The sequence below is a fragment of the Anabrus simplex genome, chromosome 1 (genome assembly GCF_040414725.1).
Source record: "Anabrus simplex isolate iqAnaSimp1 chromosome 1, ASM4041472v1, whole genome shotgun sequence".
Lineage (NCBI taxonomy): Eukaryota > Metazoa > Arthropoda > Insecta > Orthoptera > Tettigoniidae > Anabrus > Anabrus simplex.
In genome coordinates this window covers 391,037,950-391,059,559 of record NC_090265.1, presented here as the reverse complement: position 1 = coordinate 391,059,559, position 21,610 = coordinate 391,037,950, and the positions used below count along the sequence as shown (strand labels likewise).

Sequence of the window (21,610 nt, the reverse complement as noted above, 5' to 3'; positions counted from 1 at the left end):
CAAATTTATCCATTTTCCGGGATTCGAAACGTGGTCACCTCTGTTAGAAGCCAGAAGCTACTGACTATACCACTCATCTGTGATACAACCTTAAAGCAAGCTTATAGTTCTGCTTGGCAGCTGATAAAGACATCATAGCCAAGGGACCTCCAGTTTTACGGGGAATCTTAACCACGAGGAAGCGACATTTTATTTCAAAAGACCCTCGTGTAATGACAGCGATTCGAACCGAGGCGACCTAGGTTGGACGCCGGTGACAATGCCACTCGACTATCATGGCGCATTATTATTATTATTATTATTATTATTATTATTATTATTATTATTATTATTAATAATAATAATAATATAGATGTCAGTTGGATGAGTAGCGCCGTTGGTTGAGCTCTCGTACCTAACACTCAAGGTTCGAAACTCAGCAGAGTTGGTTCTTAAATACGATGAGCCCGTGTCACTACTTCTAACAAGATGTTAAAGTTTACCACGGCAAAATTCCGGTATTTGTTTGTTCCGTAAAACCGGTAGGTTTTAAAGGCATTATCTCTCCATAGTACTCTAGAGGCTATTGTCCGACTCGTTGGCTAAATGGTCAACGTACTGGCCTTCGGTTCAGAGGGTCCCGGGTTCGATTCCCTGCCGGGTCGGGGATTTTAACCGGTTTTCCGATTACTTCATCTGGCTCGGGGACTGGGTGTATATATCCGTCCCAACTCTCTCCTCGTCATATTCAGACAACATACCACACTATCACCCAACACAGCAACACGCAATAGTGATAAAATACCCCATGTCGGTTTGGCGTCAGGAAGGGCATCCGACCGTGTGTGTGCGTGTGTGTGTGTGTGTGTGTGTGTGTGTGTGTGTGTGTGTGTGTGTGCGACGCAGTTCGCACTCGCGACCCCACAGTTGTGAGAAACGGTGGTAGCAAAATAAGAAGTACTCTATAGGCTATTATTTATTATTATTATTGTTGTTATTATTATTTCGTCTTACCATGATGACTCTGTTTCAAAATTTGCATTGTGAGAGGTTTGGAACGTAGTTTATGAGGAGTACCCTGTTAAGTAGTGTGTGTTAACCGAGTTGGGCGTAATCATTTTACTTCCCATCCAAGACATATTTTTATATAATATAATTTCCTTTTTCTTTGTTAGTGACTTAACGTGACTCTGACACAGTAACACTTTCTGTGCCGATAAGAAAGGAAAGGGCTAGGGAGGAAGCGGTTGTGACAATGTACAATCCCTCATTTGCCAAGTGTGAAAAAAAGAAACCATGAAAAATCATCTGCTAGGCCGTCGATGGTGAGGTTCGAACCGACCATCTCTTTGTGGCTCGTACTATGCAACCAAGTCTGTTGGTAGTACGGCAGTATTTCTTCCTTCTTTTCCTTCTTTTTTTTTTTTTTTTTTTTGGTAGTTGTTTTACGTCGCACCGACACAGATAGGTCTTACGGCGACGATGGGACAGGAAAGCGCTAGGAGTGGGAAGGAAGCGGCCGTGGCCTTAATTAAGGTACAGCCCCAGCATTTGCCTGGTGTGAAAATGGGAAACCACGGAAAACAATTTTCAGGGCTGCTGACAGTGGGGTTCGAACCTACTATCTCCCGAATACTGGATACTGGCCGCACTTAAGCGACTGCAGCTATCGAGCTCGGTATTTCTTCCTCAGTAAACGTGATTAGCGTATTGGTGTAACTGCTGGCTTTCAACTCGGGATGGCCGAGGTTCGATTTCCGATGGATACCGGGAAAGTTCACTTGAATAATCTTGTGGAGTATGGAAGGGCATTTTGCGTTAGAAATTCCACCCAAAATGCGAAGTAATCTAGGATTCTAGGGTGTCTCTTTTAACCTTCGAGCAAGCTGGGATAAGCTGAAAGTTTCTTCCTGACCATGGTCAAGTGACTTATATCCAATTTCTCTAATCAAGTAAGCAAAAAGTATAGTGTTACGTGAAACTTGATATCGTGATAACAATTAGGAAGTGCCTATCATGGGGACGTGACTTTAAAAAACCCACGTGCATTGGCCGGGATTCGAGCTGCGTCTACCTGGGTAAGAAACCAGTGATAACTCACTCGGCTACCACACCCCTACGTAGTTCTCCTGTACACATAGCTAATCTTCGAAGTTGTGAGCGATCAGTGCGTGTCACTGACTGAATTAAATGAATTTATTATGAGGTAAAAAAGTAATTTCGCAGGCTTCCTTCTTTGTCAATCCTTTCACTCTCAAATCCTCAACTACTTAGTTCTTCCACCTAAATTTGGATTTTCCTAGCAACAGCTGTTACCGCCTTCGCTATCATACTGTTTTTCCCTTCTTTCTACGCGGCCAAACTCTCTCGGCTTATGTTTCTGAATCTTCTTGCTCATGGGTTCCACCTTTATCTTTATTCGCTTCTTATTTTGCCTTTCCTTGTCATACCACACATCTATCTTAGCAATCTCATTTAGGCCACTTCCATCTTCCTTTCTTGATCAAATTTCATTTCTTAGCACAGCAATCGATTAAGCTTTCTTCAATTCAGCTAGCCACAATAAGCTCTTCCAACACAGTCTATATAAAATAACAATATCGCACGTAAAACTAAGGTCTACCTACGCTTGCAGACAATCACACAATTTGCTATTGGGAGAAGGTCAGTGAACCATCACGAGTCTTGGAACGAATGTGTCATCCCACTTATTGTGTCGCACCTTATGTCCATGAATATTCCTAACCACACCTCAGTTAATTGGCACGTTGTCTCGTTCGGTTTTACTGGGAATGTGCAACTACAGTATGGGGTAAACGAAGGTCAAGTAAGGTTCGCTAGGAGTGGGAAGGAAGCAACCGTGGCCTTAAATAAGGTACAGCCCCAGCATTTGTCTGGTGTGAAAATGGGAGAACACGGAAAATCATCTTCAGAGCTGCCGACAGTGGGGTTCGAACTCACTATCTCCCAAATACTGGATACTGGCTGCACTTAAGCGACTGCAGCTATCGATCTCGGTGCTATTACATTTAGGACACATTAATTTATCATTGAAATATGTCTGGTTCAACCCAACGGCTCCTCTGTGAGTACATTCTCTGCAACATTTCTTTACAATTAGGGATCTTGGTTACCGATCCATAACCTTAAGTATTTACAGAAGAACCACGTTAAAAAGCGACAGATAAGTTGCTGGCATAGTATGAATTACACATTCACTAATTTACATTGTACAGTATATGCAAATGATAGAACTCTTCAGTTAAAATGAACTGATTAACGATCAGGTTCCACGAACCTCCTACGCTGGCGTAGCAGGGGGAGAGGTGATACTCCCACGTGGCGCGTCCCAGGTGGCTGATAGGGGAGTCCTAACCGGCTTGCCGGCGGACTTGAGGGAAATAAAATACCTCTCGCGGACCAAACACACAATCCCTTGTGGGTGGGGGACGCAGACGAAGAATACACCCACGTTATCCCCTGCCTGTCATAAGAGGCGACTAAAAGGGGCGACCAAGGGATGATTGGATTAGAACCATGAAACTACTTGTGATTAGTACCACCACGCGGGGAACGCCATTGGTAGCTATTACTTGCGCGTAGTACCACTATGTTAGGTACTGTTACGGAGTTAGTGGTAGTTAGAGGTGAAGGAAGGTGCTGGGATGAATAGGTCTCAATCTACGAAATTAAAGTTAATTTAAAATTTTACAAGGTTATATTTTCTTTTCAAGATCAAGAAATAACAAATATAACAGGTACTCAGTAGCCTAACAACAAATCGAGAATGTACAATTACAGAGTTACAGGATTTGGGCTCCGAGAGCCAGACACACAATTATTCTTGAACAGTAAGCCCACTTTACCCGAATGCAAGATTCAACCAAGGGGCAGAAGACCCCAATCATGCTCAAGAGCACTTGCTCCCAATTACATAGTAAAAGCCTCCTCGAGGCACACAGAAACGAAATATTTTTTGGGGGAAGAGCAACCCGCTCTCAAAGTTCCAGCCTATCAAAGGCCACACCAAACTCAACTTTCAAGCCGACCTCCAAGCACATGAAAACAGGGGTAAAAATACCCAACCTACTGAGGCCTATTCATTAAAGAAACAGGAAAATTACATGGCCTCCAAAATACCAACTTGAGAGGAGGCGTCCTTGCACTCCTAATACACTTTATTTAAAACCTACTTGGCACTAGGCCGTTAATGCAAGGGCTAATCCCATCCTAAAGAGGTGACTTATATAAGAAAACGATTTACATTACATTAGAAGGGAAGAAACGGTTGTGAAAATAAGTTCACCTCAAAGCAATATGAGTGGGGGCTCGAGAGGGTTAAGCACACTCTATCCCAATATGTAGTTTAAAGAGATAGAATTTTTGCCAAGAACCTATTACATTTTAGAGGAAAATTACATGGTAAAAGGTTTCGAACCCGCCCCGAGGGTTAAACTGCTGAGCTGGCAAGAAAATAAGTTATAAAACGGCCAGTACCTGGTGGTTGAACTGCTGCCCGAAGAAAGAGGCGCTTCCCGCCCCCTGCTACGTAATTTACACAATGATAGGTGTTACTGAAGTGGCGCAGATACCCTAAAATCAGCAATTTATATACCCTCGCGGAACATTCGAGACCTTTCATGAATGAGAACACCCGCCCACAAGCTTTTTATTGGACGACCAAAAGATTACATGTCAGGATTGATGGAAAATTAATTACAGAAATTTATGATTGGCCAATTTCAAAACTGGCAGAAAGAAAGGGTTAACGTTACCAACTTAAACACAAGCTGAAAGAAATTTAATAAGGAACAAACTTATAAATACTAAATTTCTCCAAAAACACAGTTCTTTCACTTCTCACTAGGGTGCATAATTGTAGTCCTTCAGTAGTGCCATCTAGAAGAGAATGTTCACACTTCTTACTACAGGCAAAACAAAAATACATCGAAAACGACACGGTTCAGAACACTTCAAAATTTACAAGTAGGGACATCTTCTGAGAAACTTGAGAATTAACACTGTAGTTAAAGTTCAGGCTTCCTCCAGTAGAGGAGTTTCAACTGGCGCAATGTTTGAATTAGCGGAGCGGAGGTGTACCGCCCGGTACAGGTACCAAATAGGTTTGTGATTAGTAGCAATCAGGAGCACCGTGCGGTCAGGCTTTTACGGTACCTGTGTTTAGTAGCACTATATGAGCGACACCAGGGTTCTGGCTTGCCTATGATTAGTACCCACTATATACGGAACACCACGGGATAGTACGAGTCCCTGTGGTTAGTACACTTATGTGATGAAAACATAGGTTTGCGTTGCCTGTAAATGGCGCCGCTATGTGTGAAACAGTCTGTATTACATGTGCGAATTTCACTACCTGTGAGTAGTACCATAATGTGTGGAATACCGCGAGTCTGCGATACTTTTGATTAGTACCGCACCATGTCAAATACCACGGTTCCACTTTTGAAGCGGTAAGTACCATTATGAGAGGCCGATGACCTATATTTTGGACCCCTTTAGCTTCCAAGCATCATCGATACAGTATTGAGCTATAGAAGCAGTCCCTTGGTCAGTATTACTATTGTTTTCCGTCGGTTTCTGTGACTGAGGCATTGTGGGTCGTCTCCACTGATTGCTTTAACTTCATATCCATCCGTTCATTTTTCGTCGTCACGCTTTGAATTCTCGTCAGTGGAGTATTTTGGATTTTTATTTTGTCATTGCATTTCGTCTCATTTCGTACCATCAGGGGCCGATGACCTAGATGTTAGGCCCCTTAAAACAACAATCATCATCATCATCATCAGCAACGATCAGGTTAACATCTATAGTCAGTTCTTCTGATTATTGTTTCCCCTTCCTTTTAGATATCATTTCTTTTATAATGGCCTTCAGACACGCTGGTCAAGAACTCTGTCTACTTACTGAGTGTGATGTGTGATTACATTATTGCCTATGTTATCGAGGTGTCAGTACAGGTGTGATTTGTAACTAGTTTGAAATACACAATATTAGGTACCAGCAAAGCGTTTATTTCGATACAAGGACTGTAAACTAAAAAAAAAAAAACCTTCTAGGATAGTCTAGAGTGGAATTTTACTACCACCGTTTCAGATTTGTTATCGGAGGTTAAAGAGATCCCTTTAATTAGGCTGGTCAGAAATGCACAATTGTGAATACATTTCATCACATAGGGCTGTCAGTAGCAATGGTATACGGCTGTAAAAGAGTTTCAAAATACCGAGCAAGTTTGTCGTGTAGTTAGGATTGCGCAGCTATGAGCTTGCATTCGGGAGATAGTGGGTTCGAACCCTACCGTCGGCAGCCCTGAAGATGGTTTTCCGTGGTTTCCCATTTTCACGCCAGGCAAATGCTGGGGCTGTACCTTATCTAAAGCCACGGCTGCTTCCCACTCCTAACTTTTTCCTATCCCGTCGTCGTCATACGACTTACTGTATCTGTATCGGTACGACGTAAAGCAAATTATAAGAGGGCCAAACTCAAAGATAAGACACATTTCGCAACTAGAACCACACCAGAATGTGGAAAGCGTGGTAGAAGGAGAACAAGATATTACATTGTTACACATTATCTTAGTCCTGAATACTTTCAGTTTTACAAACTATTACTGTACGTATATGACAATATTGTAATAATAATAATAATAATGTTATTTGCTTTACGTCCCGCTAACTACTTTTACGGTCTTCGGAGACGCCGAGGTGCCGGAATTTAGTCCCGCAGGAGTTCTTTTACGTGCCAGTAAATCTACCGACAGGAGGCTGTCGTATTTGAGCACCTTCAAATACCATCGGACTGAGCCAGGATCGAACCTGCCAAGTTGGGGTCAGAAGGCCAGCGCCTTAACCGTCTGAGCCACTCAGCCCAGCTGACAATATTGATACTACTAAATAGATACTAGTAAAGTCATCTACTGTATACAGATAGTCCATGTGATGAATGCTATGAATATCTCGTTCATATCATCGGTTGGTGTATGCACTACAGTGGACTTGGAAGATTGGTATGAAACAGCAGCTTCTATTAGAAAAGCGAGCAATGAGAAACTGCTTCTCCTCTCATTTCCTTGCTATTCCTCTTTAATGACCCTCTAGGATAACTATGATAGGTGAAAGCGGATCTATTGCAGATTCAACCAGCCTTCAAGTTGAGCTCTAAGGGGCAGGTGCTCCTCGGTGTATGCGGTAAATAATTCGTTCTATGAAATAATCGCGTAACATTAAATCGCATAAAGTGGGTTGCATTCAGCATAGGTGAGATGTGGATACGCTTCCTTTAAAAGGATAAAAGGTTTTAAAAGTCAATTCATACTATGCAGCTATGAGCTTGAATGAAATATTTAAATTTATATACAAAACGCACCAGTTTTTATGGATGAATAGTGGAAGTGCATTATATCATGAAATACTGTGCAAAGATATGAGATTTATATCAAGTTTGAAAAAGAGGAAGACCAGTTCCCTTATATACAAGATCTGCCACTCTTGAGTTGTGTACGGTACTTTAATAGTTCCAAGCACAGTTAATCATTGAGGTTAGGGTGTAATTTTTACACATTTTCTTACCATTATCTCAGATATTGAAGGTTTCCCGATTTTTATTTCCTTTGTACTGGGTAATAAAGGTTGGTAATGGAACACCACGTTGATTTTCATGTTCAATATTTTGGTCTGGCATATTCCTTTACACTCAGAACGTGACTACAAAATTTCTACTGGTTACGACTTTTAAATTAACTTCCTTAAATCCCTTTATAACGGTAATGCTTAAAGTGATATCGTGTATAATGAGGGATATCTGTAGTATTGATTTATATCTAAATACCTGTTATCTTCTCCTTTTGTTTAGACATGGGTGCTGGTGGCGCTGCTGGCGGCGAGTGCAGTAAGCGGAAGACCGTCGGAGGATGACTCAAGTCGTACACGCAGAGCACAAAACGGCGGTTATCAGTAAGTGTCTGAGAGTTATCTTGACTAGATATTCGTTACTAACACTACTAACAACTAGAAGGTGATGGACATGGCATCAAGCTAACTACCTCTGGGCTACTAAATTCATCTTCGCCCAGTTGACTACGACACGCATCCTTGTAGTATTCGTTGTATTTCTATGCTTATCATCTTCGGCATAACACTTATTTTCCTGTATGAAGGATTATATTTAGACATGCTGCAATAATATTTCTGTATTCTTCTTTCCCTCAACGAATTAAAGTAACATTCACTATCATATTTCTGTATCCCTTTCAAAATTATTTCCCTATGAGAAATTATGTTACATTAAATTCATTCTTGTATGCTATTGCTTCATATACTGCAAACTTAATGCAAGGGAAATTCCAAAGGAAGCTATGTTCACCTTAGAAGTTAAGCAACATTTGACATGATCAGTAGTTGGATTACTGGTGTATGGAGAAAATTATTAGAATTAGTAGTCTGTCTTCCTCCATGATCTGAATGTAAGAAAAAAATGTTAAAACAAAATTGAGTGACCACTGGAGCTATAAGAATGTACATCTTAAGTGTAATGTATTTCATTATTGAGCTTTTCATTTACTTGTTCAAACTCTATCCATATTTGAATTACAAGTTCAGTGTTTCTCTGAGTAGGGCTTACCCAGACTTTTTTTTATAATAAATATATGCACTTTCATAACACTCATGAAGACATGAAGTATAATGCTTTGCAGAGTTTAGTTTTCAGCTTTCTTTGGGTAAACTGAGTACTTACAAGAATTTATATTTTTCAGCTGGAATTATGACCTTTTCTGATTCTATACTTTCTGTATTCATAAGTTAATATTTCGTCTGATAGTCATATTCTCGACATATTTCTGCTTATCTTACTTTTCATATGGGATCATCTGTATCATCTGACAGGTTCATTTGCTAATTGACCTTATATTTCCATGCAGGTATCCTCCTTCTGATCTTTAATTGAAATTGTTCGAGTTACTGTTACTTTCAGTTGCAAAACGTTTTCCCGTTATGAGTTAAGCATTCACTTCCGTATCGCTGTGTCATTTTGACAACTGAACATTTTCCTTATTCACAAATAAAGCACCAATTAACCTCACACTGGTATTCCTATTCCATGTGTCAGATACTATATAACTTTACTAACATAGCATTTACAATATTTTATGTTTATGTATATGGCAAGTTTTATTCTCAGTTTTCCAGTTACACAATGTTAAGTACAGATATCTACCAAAGAATTCCAAGACTTTCTTTCCGTTTTGAGGACCGTAGTTAGTCTCAGGCTGACGTTCCACGTTATTTGTCAGCAAACATCCCGACGGTTTATTTCATCCAAACACGAAGAGTTCTACGTTGTTGTTAGAAGTTCCAAACAACGTTGTCTGAAGTGACTTTGTCTGGAGATCTCGATCAGAAGAACAGGATCTTAACACACGTAACAGGTGAGTGCCTTAGTGGGATGTAATCCATTAACACACTAATAGAATACTAACATCCTTCAATATGCAAAGAAAGATCAAGTGCAGCAAAAATACTCAACATATTTATAAATGAAATTAATTATTGAGAATGTATAGTAAGTGCCAATTTAATTTAAGTAATCACAAGTGTTCTATGATAGGCTTATATTGCACAAACTACTGTCGTAGAATAGAACATCCTTGTCTTCATAATGTAATTTTAATACGACTAAATTCAATTTACTTCATGGACACCTAAAATCTTTTTTATTTTTGAAGATATTCGTGAATATACTTCCGTGTTTCCCTTCCACAGACTTTTTGGCGAGGGTCTTAAAAATTAACAAAATACAATATTAAGCTATATAAATTAGTAAATTATATAGTAAAATACCTATTTGCTTCAGTAATAAATCATACGTTATTATTATTATTATTATTATTATTATTATTATTATTATTATTATTATTATTATTATTATTATTATTATTATTATTATTATTAGGATTAGGTTCCAGGCCGGCCCAGGAATTTGGCGAATTCCTCTGACTCGGGAGCTGGATATTTTTGGCATCTGCAACATTGCAATTCGTCTTAGGTAGGGCCCCATCCTCACAGATGAGCTGGTCGCCCACAGGGCGTTAACTCGAAATAGCTGCACCTGATCTCATCGGAGGCGAAAAATGAGAAATGTTTGTAATAAGCAGACTGGTGAGCTAATTAAAAATTTAATAAATAAAAATATTAAGTTATTTAAAACTCATGGTATTGGTGTCAGTAGAATCTTTTAATATTCTAAGAAAGTGAGGTTCGTACGAAAAGTTTAGAATTCTTTAATTGGAATTACATTTGCAGTTTTAATTAAAATTTGTTAAAGATGACCATTTAAAAAAAAAGTTTATATGATATAAATTTTGGCAACGTGTCAGAATTACCTCCCAGCTTACAAATAGTAACATATCTATATACATAAAATTACAATTTTTTCTATACACTCTATTTTGCCTCATATTTCGTTTTTATCTCGGATTTATATATAAAGTCGAAAATTTGTTCAATTCAATTTTTGTCTGTCTGTCTTTTTAAGTTCAGAAATGGAATGTCGTAATGCTTTTAGTGCCGGGAGTGTCCAAGGACAAGTTCGGCTCGCCAGATGCAGGTCTTTTGATTTGACTCCCGTAGGCGACATGCACGTCGTGATGAGGGTGAAATGATGATGAAGACGACACATACACCCAGGCCCCGTGCCAGTGAAATTAACCATGCCGTTAATCGAACGCGGGACCCCTGTGACCAAAGGGCAGCACGCTAACCATTAAGCCATGGAGCCAGGCTATCCGGACACTGCTCTAAGCTATATATTATTTGATAGTGACGTAGCTATATTAAAGGGACCGAAACAGGTAATGTCCAATTTCTCCGTCAATATTGGATGAATCGAAAACTATACACAATAAAAGTTGCGTAAAATATTGTTTGCCGGGCTGAATGGCTCAGACGGTTGAGGCGCTGGCCATCTGACCCCAACATGGCAGGTTCGATCCTGGCTCCGTCCGGTGGTATTTGAAGGTGCTCAAATACGTCAGCCTCGTGTCGGTAGATTTACGGGCACGTAAAAGAACTCCTACGGGACTAAATTCCGGCACCTCGGCGTCTCCGAAGACCGTAAAAGTAGTTAGTGGGTCGTAAAGCCAATAGCATTATTAAAATATTGTTTCCGATCTTACATTTTTTGCGAACTTCTGAATATCTCCGGAAACATTTGTTCTATCTAAAACCTGTATATGACAAAATTTGTAGACATTGAATTTCCGATCATTTATATCTTGTATAGTTTTACTATGCGGGACATGATAGTTTTCACAAATTTAGATTTTTAGCGTGGAAGTCCATCAATCTGAACACACCTGGCCTACAAAGCCGTACGCACATAAAATTTATGAATAATAAAATTATTTTTACTTGTTAATCTGTGTTCTCTCCCTCTCTCTCTCTTCAGCTGCCACTCATTTCCGTAAGATGGCACCATCGCTGCAAAACGCGGTATGCAAGTTCGGGGATAGCCAGGATGTGCAATAGGCTATTTGTTTAGTGTTGAGTAGCATGGCATATTAAAGGGATCAAAACAGAAAATGTCAAAATTTCTCCATTTATAATACTTCCTGTAGGTGTGTAGAAAAATGTTCCATAATAAAAGTTCCGGATATTTAATTTTTCACGCCTTCTTATCGCACGAGGAGTAATAACCGAAATTTACGCGATTATTACAGTTTTCACAAACTTCGAAGTGTATGTCTATCCCTTAATCCAGTTTACTGACACCGGATCGGTGATGAAGTGAAGTGAAATTATGGTATTGTTTTACGGCCGGATGCCCTTCCTGAGTAAATTTTAGTTGAGGAGCTAATGAAGATGAATGATGGAGGATGTAATTGGGTAATGAGGTGGAAGGAATGGTCTGTGATCTATGGATAGGAACTGTCGTGGCAGTTACCTGAAAGTGAAAATGGGAAAAACCATAGAAAACCATTCTCAGGACCGCCGACGGTGGGTTTCGCACCCACTCGCTTCCCGAATGTAGAACTTGGCTCCATAGCCATAGCGCTTTAACACGCGCGGCCAGTCCGCTCTGTTTTTCACAAACAACAATTTATAGAAAATCTATTTTTCAATCTTTCCTGTCTGATACAATTTTACCGCATGAGCTACAGCAATGGAGTGAATCACGAATTTAAGTTTTTATTACTAAGTCCACCAAAGGCGAGCATCATTCATTTGTTTAGTCGCCATGGTAACAAACCTGCTGATAATAATGGTAGCGATTGTAATTCTTACAAGCAGAACAGCTGCATGGTCATCATCCCCCATTGATTGGGCAGATAATAAAGATGACTATCGAAATGAGAAGCAAGGAACGATCAGTCGACGAATGAGGTTAATCGGAATCATGAAAGTTGGGGTCGGAAGCCTAAACCTCGAGTTTTCTAACACGTGATGGACTACAATCTCCTGAGTCCCTAAAACTTATCAAAAATTATATTATGACTGACTTCTCTTGTTAGTTGAGATGGTCCGTCTCTTCTACTGCTCGTCATCTCCGCTAGGTGGTGTTATTGCTGTAATTATATAAAAAAGAAAAGAAACCCATCAACGATGGGTACGACAGCTAGTTAACTCATGCTTTCTTATCTCTAACCTGTTCACGTCTCGCTCGGTTACATCCATCATTAATATTATCTGGTGCTGTTCAACGAGTTTTATCTTTTTATTTTAAAACAGTGTTCTTCCATTATCCCCAGCCTGTAATCAACTCGATAGTTCTGAGGAAGATTGTAAACACAGAAATAAGGTAGTCCACTCAAGCAAGTATGGACGATTTTGCTCTTCTGGATATGCTCACTGCTTTAGTCACATTGAAATCAACTTAGTGCAGACAGTTTTTTACCTAAATTGTAATATATTCCCTACCAAGTTATCTCATATTTATTATTTATTAATTTTTCTCAAATACAAATATTTTAAGTTTCAAACAAATGCTCACCATGTGCAACGGTAAATACCAATTATGGGTGCAATTGACCACGTGATCTTTATACTTATTTACCTCGGTAAAATTTAGAAAGGCTTGAAATCGCAATTAGTTAGGTAGCCTAAGTATAAGTTATTTGATTGTAAAACGTGTTTTTCCAGAAAATTCCTTGAATGAATAATATTTGTATAGAACATTATTTATTTTACACAAGCATCGCTAAAGTACAGCCTTGTTTGTTACACAGAAAATAAGAAGTGGCTGTACAATATATTTGAATGTCATCACAAAATTTACTTGAATATAAACCGAAGAAAACAGGTAAATCCATTTCAAGAATATTTCACAACAGGACCAACGCTAACCTTCTCTGGTGTTTTTGAATATGATTAGCGTAACCAACCCTTCATAATGCTGCGCTGTACTCCATAATATTCTCTCACTACAATAAATTAATCTAATTTTAATTATCTTAGAAAGGCTTAACCAGGTGATCGTGTTGCATTAATTATTACTGACTGCCTGCTCGTACACACCAATGGGGCACTTTCTTTTTTGACCAGAATATTTTCAAAAAGAAGTATATTCTGCACAGGCTTACAATATGTGCTTAACGTGAGGAGGTGTGCTTGTATTCAGAGGCTTCTCTTTTGATGATCCTCAAGTGTTGCATCTGTTCATTATGTGATTTGATAACGGGACCGCCTATGGGTATAAATAAACACTAACGTACATTGTGCGTGCAGGTACTAAATAAAACTACAATTCGATTACAAAAATAAACGCTTCCAATAATATACCTATAGCACGTAGTTTTATACTGTAAATGCTATGGTATTTTGCCCAATGGTGACGCTAAATCCCTTGAGTTTTATATAATTACGATATTTTCATACATGATCCTCAATTAATGTATGAAGAAGTGAGTTTAATAACAAGGTAGTACCGTACATATCATTGTGCAAAGAGCTAGATGTTGCAGTAACATTAAAATATTTCAATATACAATTACGACCCATATGTATTTGATCTTCCTTTGTAGACTGGAACTATTGTTTTTTTTACTGAGTACATCTATCATGTATTGTAAAAACGTAATACAGTAACTAATTGGAAGTTAGTACCATTGTTGAGTTATTATTAAACGGGGCACACTTAGGTATCCTTTCAAAACTACTGTTTATACCACGCTACTACAATAACTTAAATATTTGGTTTTGTTTCCAGGTACAAACCTCCTGTGTTCGACTACGAGATCCAAGATGCCGTAGTAACAGAACTGAACGGTGGAAAGGAGGTAGTAGTACCAAGTTTCGAAGGCAGATCAGAAGACTCTGCTATGAAACAGTCCGACGGTGATAAAGCTCAAGAGGTTCCTTCGCTGCTTGAGAAGGAATCTCCTGCAGTGATGCCAGTGGAGTCTGAACATAGTACACCCCAGAGTGTATCTCCGGAAAGTGATAAAGCGGCGCCAAGTAACGATGTAACATCGCTGTCTGCATCTCCTGACAAGATGGAAATTCCTCTTGGTCGAAGTATGAACTCACCTACAATTACTGAGGTTGTCAACGAACGTAATTCTGCCATGGAATATGTTAAGAAAGAAAAATCTGTCGGTGATACCTCACAGGAATTATTACAAAAACCTAGGATGGAGGGAACCACACCAGCCTTTCGTCAAGCTCTCATAGCTCCAGGACTTCTGGGTCAGACGGCTCCTTCTACACAGGGATATTTCCAGTTATATTATCCGACACAGTACCAGTACAGACCTCCATATTACAGCCCCAGCAATGACCTCCTGGTGAAGGACCCATACTCCAATTCTCAACATCTAATCACACCACCTACTACCCATGGAAGTTTAGGTTGGACACTGCCTTACTACTTCCCTACACTAGTGCACAACCCCATGCCATATCTCGTAGACACCAGATCACAACTTGTGGAGTATGGCCCGCGGTCTGAAGTATTCGAAACAAACAAGGTAGAACCTATGGAAGGAACCTACATTGGAAAGTCGAGAATGGCAAAAACACTCTTCCTGAGTGATGACGGAAAAGGAGGTGGTCTGAAGATGACCGGAGACACCAGAGTGGAGCTGATCAATGAGCCTATTGAAGGTCGAGAGGGTGATATGAAGACCAAGGGAGAAGAAGACAAGGATGATGATAAGGATATGCCCACGGAGGTGGTGATGGAGACTGGACTGAAAGGAGAGAGCAGGGGTCCTTTCATCACCCGGCTATTAGTGCGCAAAGGCGGGGTGGCTATTGCCGGGCCTGGGGGTATTGCTACTGCTGGCTCTGGGGGCACAGCTATTGTGGGACCAGGAGGCGTAGCATACGCGAAGCCTAATGGTTTGTCCATTGTGGGACCTGGAGGTAAAGTGGTTAGTTTACCAGCCGGTCTAACAGAACCTCGCAGTGGGGAGGAGTTACCACCTGGAGCCAGAGTGCTAGCAGTCGGTCCTACTGTATACTACCACCCTCCGGAGTAGCTCTCTATGACGGACAGGTTGATTCGCCAGTTACAGATTTACGTGAATAATATTAGTTTACTTCCTCTGGAACAGTTCCTTTGTGGTGAGAGAAGAACATTGGATTTGGGAACCATGCAAATAGTTTGCACTAATGAACATTTTATACGCGTTGTTGGAGGCGGCAAATTTTACCAATAAGTTTTCAAAACACGTAGGCTATTTTCGAGTAAATTAGTGGTCACAAATTTCACAACTGTTATTGTTTAGCAACTTATAATAGTTCTCTATTTACAATTCAGGAGAAAAGTAATTAATTCTTCAACTTTACTGCTTAAATTCTGATCTCAGACTTTTATGAACATTCCTGATGAAGTGCAGACTTTCTTGTTATTTCAGTTCTTCGGAAACTTTCATATCGAAACACTTATTTCCCCGACTGAATTCTGGGGAATGATGTATCAAAGTAATAAGAGATATTCATAAAAATAGAGCCATCGTTGCACTAGAACTATTCGCTAATAAAGGTGCATCCAGAATTCATAACCAAAGCTCATCTACTGTACTTTGCATCGTAAAAGGATTTCATCCCAATTTATCTTAATTTTAGGTACCTTTTTGGTTCTTTTATGAAATTTAAACTGGGATTATCTAATAACTGTCACTTTATTCAGTTATTATGTTTACTAATTGTTACACGAAAATTACACAGTAGTTAACAAAGTATATTCGGGAAGACTGATTGTATACCAAATGCTGGTACTGGATTTTTAATCTAATGGCATCTAAGGTCAAGATTTCTTAATATTACATTTTTTTTTTTTTGGTATTTCATTAAAATAATTCTAATTTTAGTACTTTCTCTAAGGAAAGCTCTTTCTGGATGCGCCCTTATAACTGATATCCTTTCGACATTACATTAAAAAAGGGAGTGCAACTAAAGTGGGCATCTAATTCTTATTGTAAATTTAAATAAACGTAACGTAGAGTGAAGGAATACATGATTTGTCATTAACATATGTGACATAAGAACTGGCAATTCTGTAGAAATACTGACATAAAAAGTATCTTAGACAATTTGAGATGTGACTTAGTAAAGAAGGGTGGATGTTGCGAAGATATCTAGTGGTGGTAGTTATATCAGTAGAGGGTATCAGGTTGATCAGGTAACTCACAACATCGGAACGACCTTGTTTCAGTCGCATTTCGTACTCTCTACCCAATGGTTGTAGTTGGATATACTGTATAGTATTAGTTTAGCTTTGTAGATAGAATTATTTATTTGTTTGTGAATATTTTTATATGAGTAATATTTTGTACATTATTTTATACTATAATAAATCTTTTGTAATTATATTTAAGAGCTTTATTTATTTACTTGTCATTTTCACCACATAAATATTAGTGTGTATAATTGTTTAACCTTTTCCATCCACGCGTCTATAAATGATGTCTTCTCCGCTACTCCTCAGTTTAGTCTAAATTTGCACTACTATTGTTCGAAAAACGTGGCATCATCTGATAGTGTCCTGTCCAGGAGACAATCGATTCAATGAATGTCGAGCTACCATATTTTTACTGTAATTCTTTACCTTGTATTTTCCTTCGACAGTGTCTTCCGGCTTCCATCATGAAAGATGACGTTAGGATTATTATTTAGGATCGTGGTGATGAGTTTAGAGTGAATGATGTTTTGGAAATTTATCAGAAAATTGATAAGTTCTGGTTAATACAATTATTGTTTTCTTTCCATGATTTTCTAACAAATGTACAAATATTTTTAGATATAAACAATTTATTAGTTTCAACAAAATTTACCAATACTTAGGCTTCTCATTTTTAAAGCAATCAACTTTTCGATCCAGGCTCATCAGTTAGAATGCCACACCTCTACAAGACGCTGGCAAGTGCACTACTGAGGCAGCACTACAAGCTTCCTTAGAAGTTATACAATTAGCACGATGTAGCGACAATGAACTATGGGATATAATTATCTCTACTTGCTGTATATGCCTGCTTTGACTGTTAGAATCAAAATTAAGTTCCCAGTAAGGAACCACAACCTTATTTCACCGACTGAGATTATCGGTTCGACGAAAATTGATAGCGGTGAAGTATATCAACGTTAAAACAATCAGTGTTTCGTTGCATTGTTGCAGTGGGATTTTCGGATTATTAGTTTACTTTAATATTCGTCAAAAAGTCCAGACAATCCTGGATCGGGACGGGCATTAATATGAATAAATTTAGAGAGAGAACGGATTAATATTTACCTGTCTTACAGCAGCGTATTCTGTATTCTTGTATGAGATCTCTGATAGACTAAAATTTGAATTAGCATTATATTTTGTGAGTTGGAGTATATGATTTCTTACAGCACAAAAATGAATCCTCTTTCGGTCATTTCGCATACAGAATTGAGAGTTGGCAATCTGAGGCGTTAAGAAATTCACCGGAATTCCGGGCCTAATTCGTTGTTACAAAATTGAGGATTATGGAAACGTGAATAACACCATTCCAGAGGTAACAATAATAATATCGTGTGGCTATTGTTAGTCTGGTGCTCCCCTTGCAAGTGAGACCCTCCAACGAAATGGGCGGCATCTGCTGTGTTTAGGAAACTGGCGTGTTAGTGCAGTGTGTGGTGCGTAAATTGGTGAAATATTGGGAACATCAAAAAGATTCTTTTCCGGAGCAAATGGGTTTAATCGATTTCGATCAAAATCGCGTGACACGTCTGGGAACCGAAACCCAGATCCCGAGGTTTGAACGTCAAGGCACTGAGCAATAAGCCACAGAGACAGACATTTCAGAGGTAAATAGCCATAGCTTCACATAACATAGAACATAAATTGTATCAAGTTTAATTTCTTGAGGCGTAAGTGGCCATACGTAGAACTAACTATTCTATCACGCTTCGTTCCAAGGTTGCAGATTGTAGAACTTTATTATCCTTCAGACCATGGACTTACGAGAAATGGTATCATGGTGGCGTAAATTATTTTGGTCAAATATCACCAACTTTCATTACCTGGTATTCAACGGATTAGAGGAAGGTGAAACATCAGGCTTGCAAAAATAATTGACTAGGTCTATATACAAATTGCAAGTTTCTAGTTCGTGCTGTGTACATAATTATACATTAGTTGCAGAGAAATGAGGAATATGGATATAAAGGGAACAATAGTTGAGTACGATATATCTACGCCGTTCACTAACAAGAGTAATTCAAAACCTTCATACTACCGAGCTCGATAGCTGCAGTCGCTGAAGTGCGGCCAGTATCCAGTATTCGGGAGATAGTAGGTTCAAACCCCACTGTCGGCAGCCCTGAAAATGGTTTTCCGTGGTTTCCCATTTTCACACCAGGCAAATACTGGGGCTGTACCTTAATTAAGGCCACGGCCGCTTCCTTTCCACTCCTAGCCCTTTCCTGTCCCATCGTCGCCATAAGACCTAACTGTGTCGGTGCGACGTAAAGCATCTAGCAAAAAAAAAAAACTTCATACTTTCTCATTTTTCGTCTAGCTCGGACCATGTTATTGTTTTATGTACATTATGTACAGGTTCCTGACGTTTCAAATATATTACAGCATTTGTTTATGATGGTAATATTATATGTGACTTCTTTAATACGCTATTTACCTCGTGACTGCCTGAACTTAATTTGATATAACTGTCAACAAACGATTCTTAATTGACTAATTGGTGAGTCGTGAATTGTTAATAATAATAATAATAATAATAATAATAATAATAATAATAATAATGTCAAGCTTTGATTTAAGTTTCATTATCTTTAATTTGCATAATTTTAGTGAAAAGGCGTATACTTAATTTCACTTTTGTCTTATAGCATGCGTTCATTTAATCTCATAAACTCGAGAATAAATTAAGGGAGTGTGATCATTTGAGTTATTTCCCTCCATAAATAAATCCCTTAATTATGAAACATATAGAAAAAGAATGATGGCCTTCGTAATGATCAACGAAGTGTAAACGTTTCATTACTCATGTCAGTATTATTTAATGGATTCTCCAAACTAGGGCGTTTTAACTATCATTAATTTATGAAGTGCTTGATTTTTCTGTAGAAAATACATTTTATAAGGAAATAGCTCTTAAAATAAAATAAAACCACGCAATTAAATTCATTGAATTAGTACTACTATTAAAATGTTTTCATTCCTTGCCTGAAGGGGGGAGGCGGGCCTCTTAGACGGTGACGCCGTCTCTCAGGCAGGGAGATTTGTTATGGTGAAGGAGTTGCTCGGAGAAGGTGAGGGGGTTGGCGGCCGTGGCCTATACTAGGAACTGTCCCGGCATTCACCTTAGTGCAGGAAAATGGAAAACTACGGAAAAACCATTCTCAGGACAGCCGACGGTTGGGGCCAGCCATGAGGTCCAGCCCTGTCCCATCTCCCGAATGCAGAGGCGTAGAGCCACGCTAGAGCCACCCCTCCTCTGCTCGGTCGGCCGGTCATAGTGCAGAGCTGTTAGACCAGGGACGAGACGTGGCCACTTAAGGGCAGAGACCCACTCTGCATCTGCCGACTTTGAATTAGTCATCATTCATCAAATGCTTTCATTCCCCACCCCTTCAGGGTGGGGCGGGCCACCTAGAGGGTAACGCCCTCTCTCTGGCCAAGAGATGCGGGCGGGTTGGGGAGGTGTGATGGAGGCAGGAGGTGGGTAAAGGATGTGAAGAAGAAGGAGATAGGAGGGGGTTTGGTCTCTTCGCTAACGAGGAACTTTATTTTATTTCGTTATCATATACGAGTTTTTGGGTGCTTTTTTGTTTCGAATTAGTGGGACACATATTACTTTTGTTCTGCTGGAAGTGTACTCTAAATAAAAGTTCATAATTTTATTTAACCGTCAAAGATCACTTCATTAGAACTAATTAGGAGAGAACCTATCTATGTGAAGAGGGAAGTGCATGAAATTTTCTTTTTCTGTTCCTCCATCTTCGCACAGTGAACTGTCATTTTGTTTAGCCTAATATGTGTTCCTACCGAAGCGTCTCTCTCTCTACAATAAGTTTGGCTGGTGGCTTTATGTCACACCGACACAGTTAGGTCTTAAGGCGACGATGGGACGGGAAAGGCATAGGAGTTGGAAGGAAGCGGCCGTGGCCTTAATTGAGATACAGCCCCAGCATTTGCCTGGTGTGAAAATAGAAAAACACGGAAACACATCTTCAGGGCTGCCGACAGTGGAATTCGAACCCACTATCTCCCGGATGCAAGCTCACAGCCGCGCGCCCCTAACCGCACGGCCAACTCGCACGGTAAAATAATTTTAGTTCAGATGGATGCCAAAAACAGTCATAAATATTTTGCTTTCCTAGTTAAGAAGTTTTCTGAGATGCAGATGCATATATTTGGCAGTGTTTAGGGCATTCAAATTTTCCATAAACACAGATATTCCGTATGGTATGGTGTCGAGTAGAAAAGTAAATGCAAGCTCCCGAATCCGACCTGTTGCGCGCTCTATCGGATTCATGTTAAACAACTACGATGAATGTCCACACTTTACTGCTACCATGCGGACAGTACTTGAAACAGCGTAACTCAATTGTCCCATTCGTAATGAAATCGCAGAAGTCACTCCCACGTCAGTGTCCGCGCGTTTGCGCCCAAGCTACGAGTAGAAGTTTAGTGGCAGGTAACCTTGATTAAACTTAAAGGTACTGCACGTCCGCAACTCTCGGCCAGAGCGAGGGCGCAACCCTCTTGGTGGCCCGCCTCACCCCCTCAGGGTGGGGGAATGAAAACGAAAAAAAAAAGTACTGAAAGGATCTTTATTTGCACACAGTCGAAAATGGGACCATGAGAAGACAAAATAACGAGCTAACAAATGAAGAGTATTTTTTAAACTGATGAAGATTTAGAAGACGGTTTTTATTTGATTCTTCGATAATTGCTTTGTGTTTTCAAGAAGTCATTGACGACCTCGGTGTTGTAATATCTTAACACATGATTTTACACGATTTCAATTATTGAAGTACATTGGCTTTTAGCGGGGGATTACAGAAGAACGAATGAATGCTATCCTTTAGTGAGAAGGTAAAATAGAAAGGAAGTTGCCATCCCTATACGTGTAAAGTTTGACTTTTTTGGAGAATATACGGCAATATGCAAGGAATTAGACTTTCAACTC

At 39.4% G+C, this 21,610-nt stretch overlaps 2 protein-coding genes across 2 annotated transcripts in view; both read left to right on the top strand.

Annotated features, from left to right (window-relative positions):
• The window catches only part of LOC136866458 (uncharacterized), a 114,601-nt gene that overhangs the window by 39,982 nt on the left and 53,009 nt on the right, over positions 1-21,610 (top strand). Inside the window, exon 2 of the mRNA XM_067143431.2 lies at positions 7,849-7,949. Within this exon, the coding sequence (XP_066999532.2) occupies positions 7,849-7,949 (101 nt within the window). The remainder of the gene's footprint in view (positions 1-7,848; positions 7,950-21,610) is intronic.
• On the top strand, positions 11,860-16,749 carry LOC136857910 (uncharacterized). The gene is made up of 2 exons (XM_068225496.1): positions 11,860-11,876; positions 14,197-16,749. Exons 1-2 carry the CDS (start codon positions 11,860-11,862, stop codon positions 15,467-15,469), a joined length of 1,290 nt encoding a protein of 429 aa, XP_068081597.1. The 3' UTR covers positions 15,470-16,749.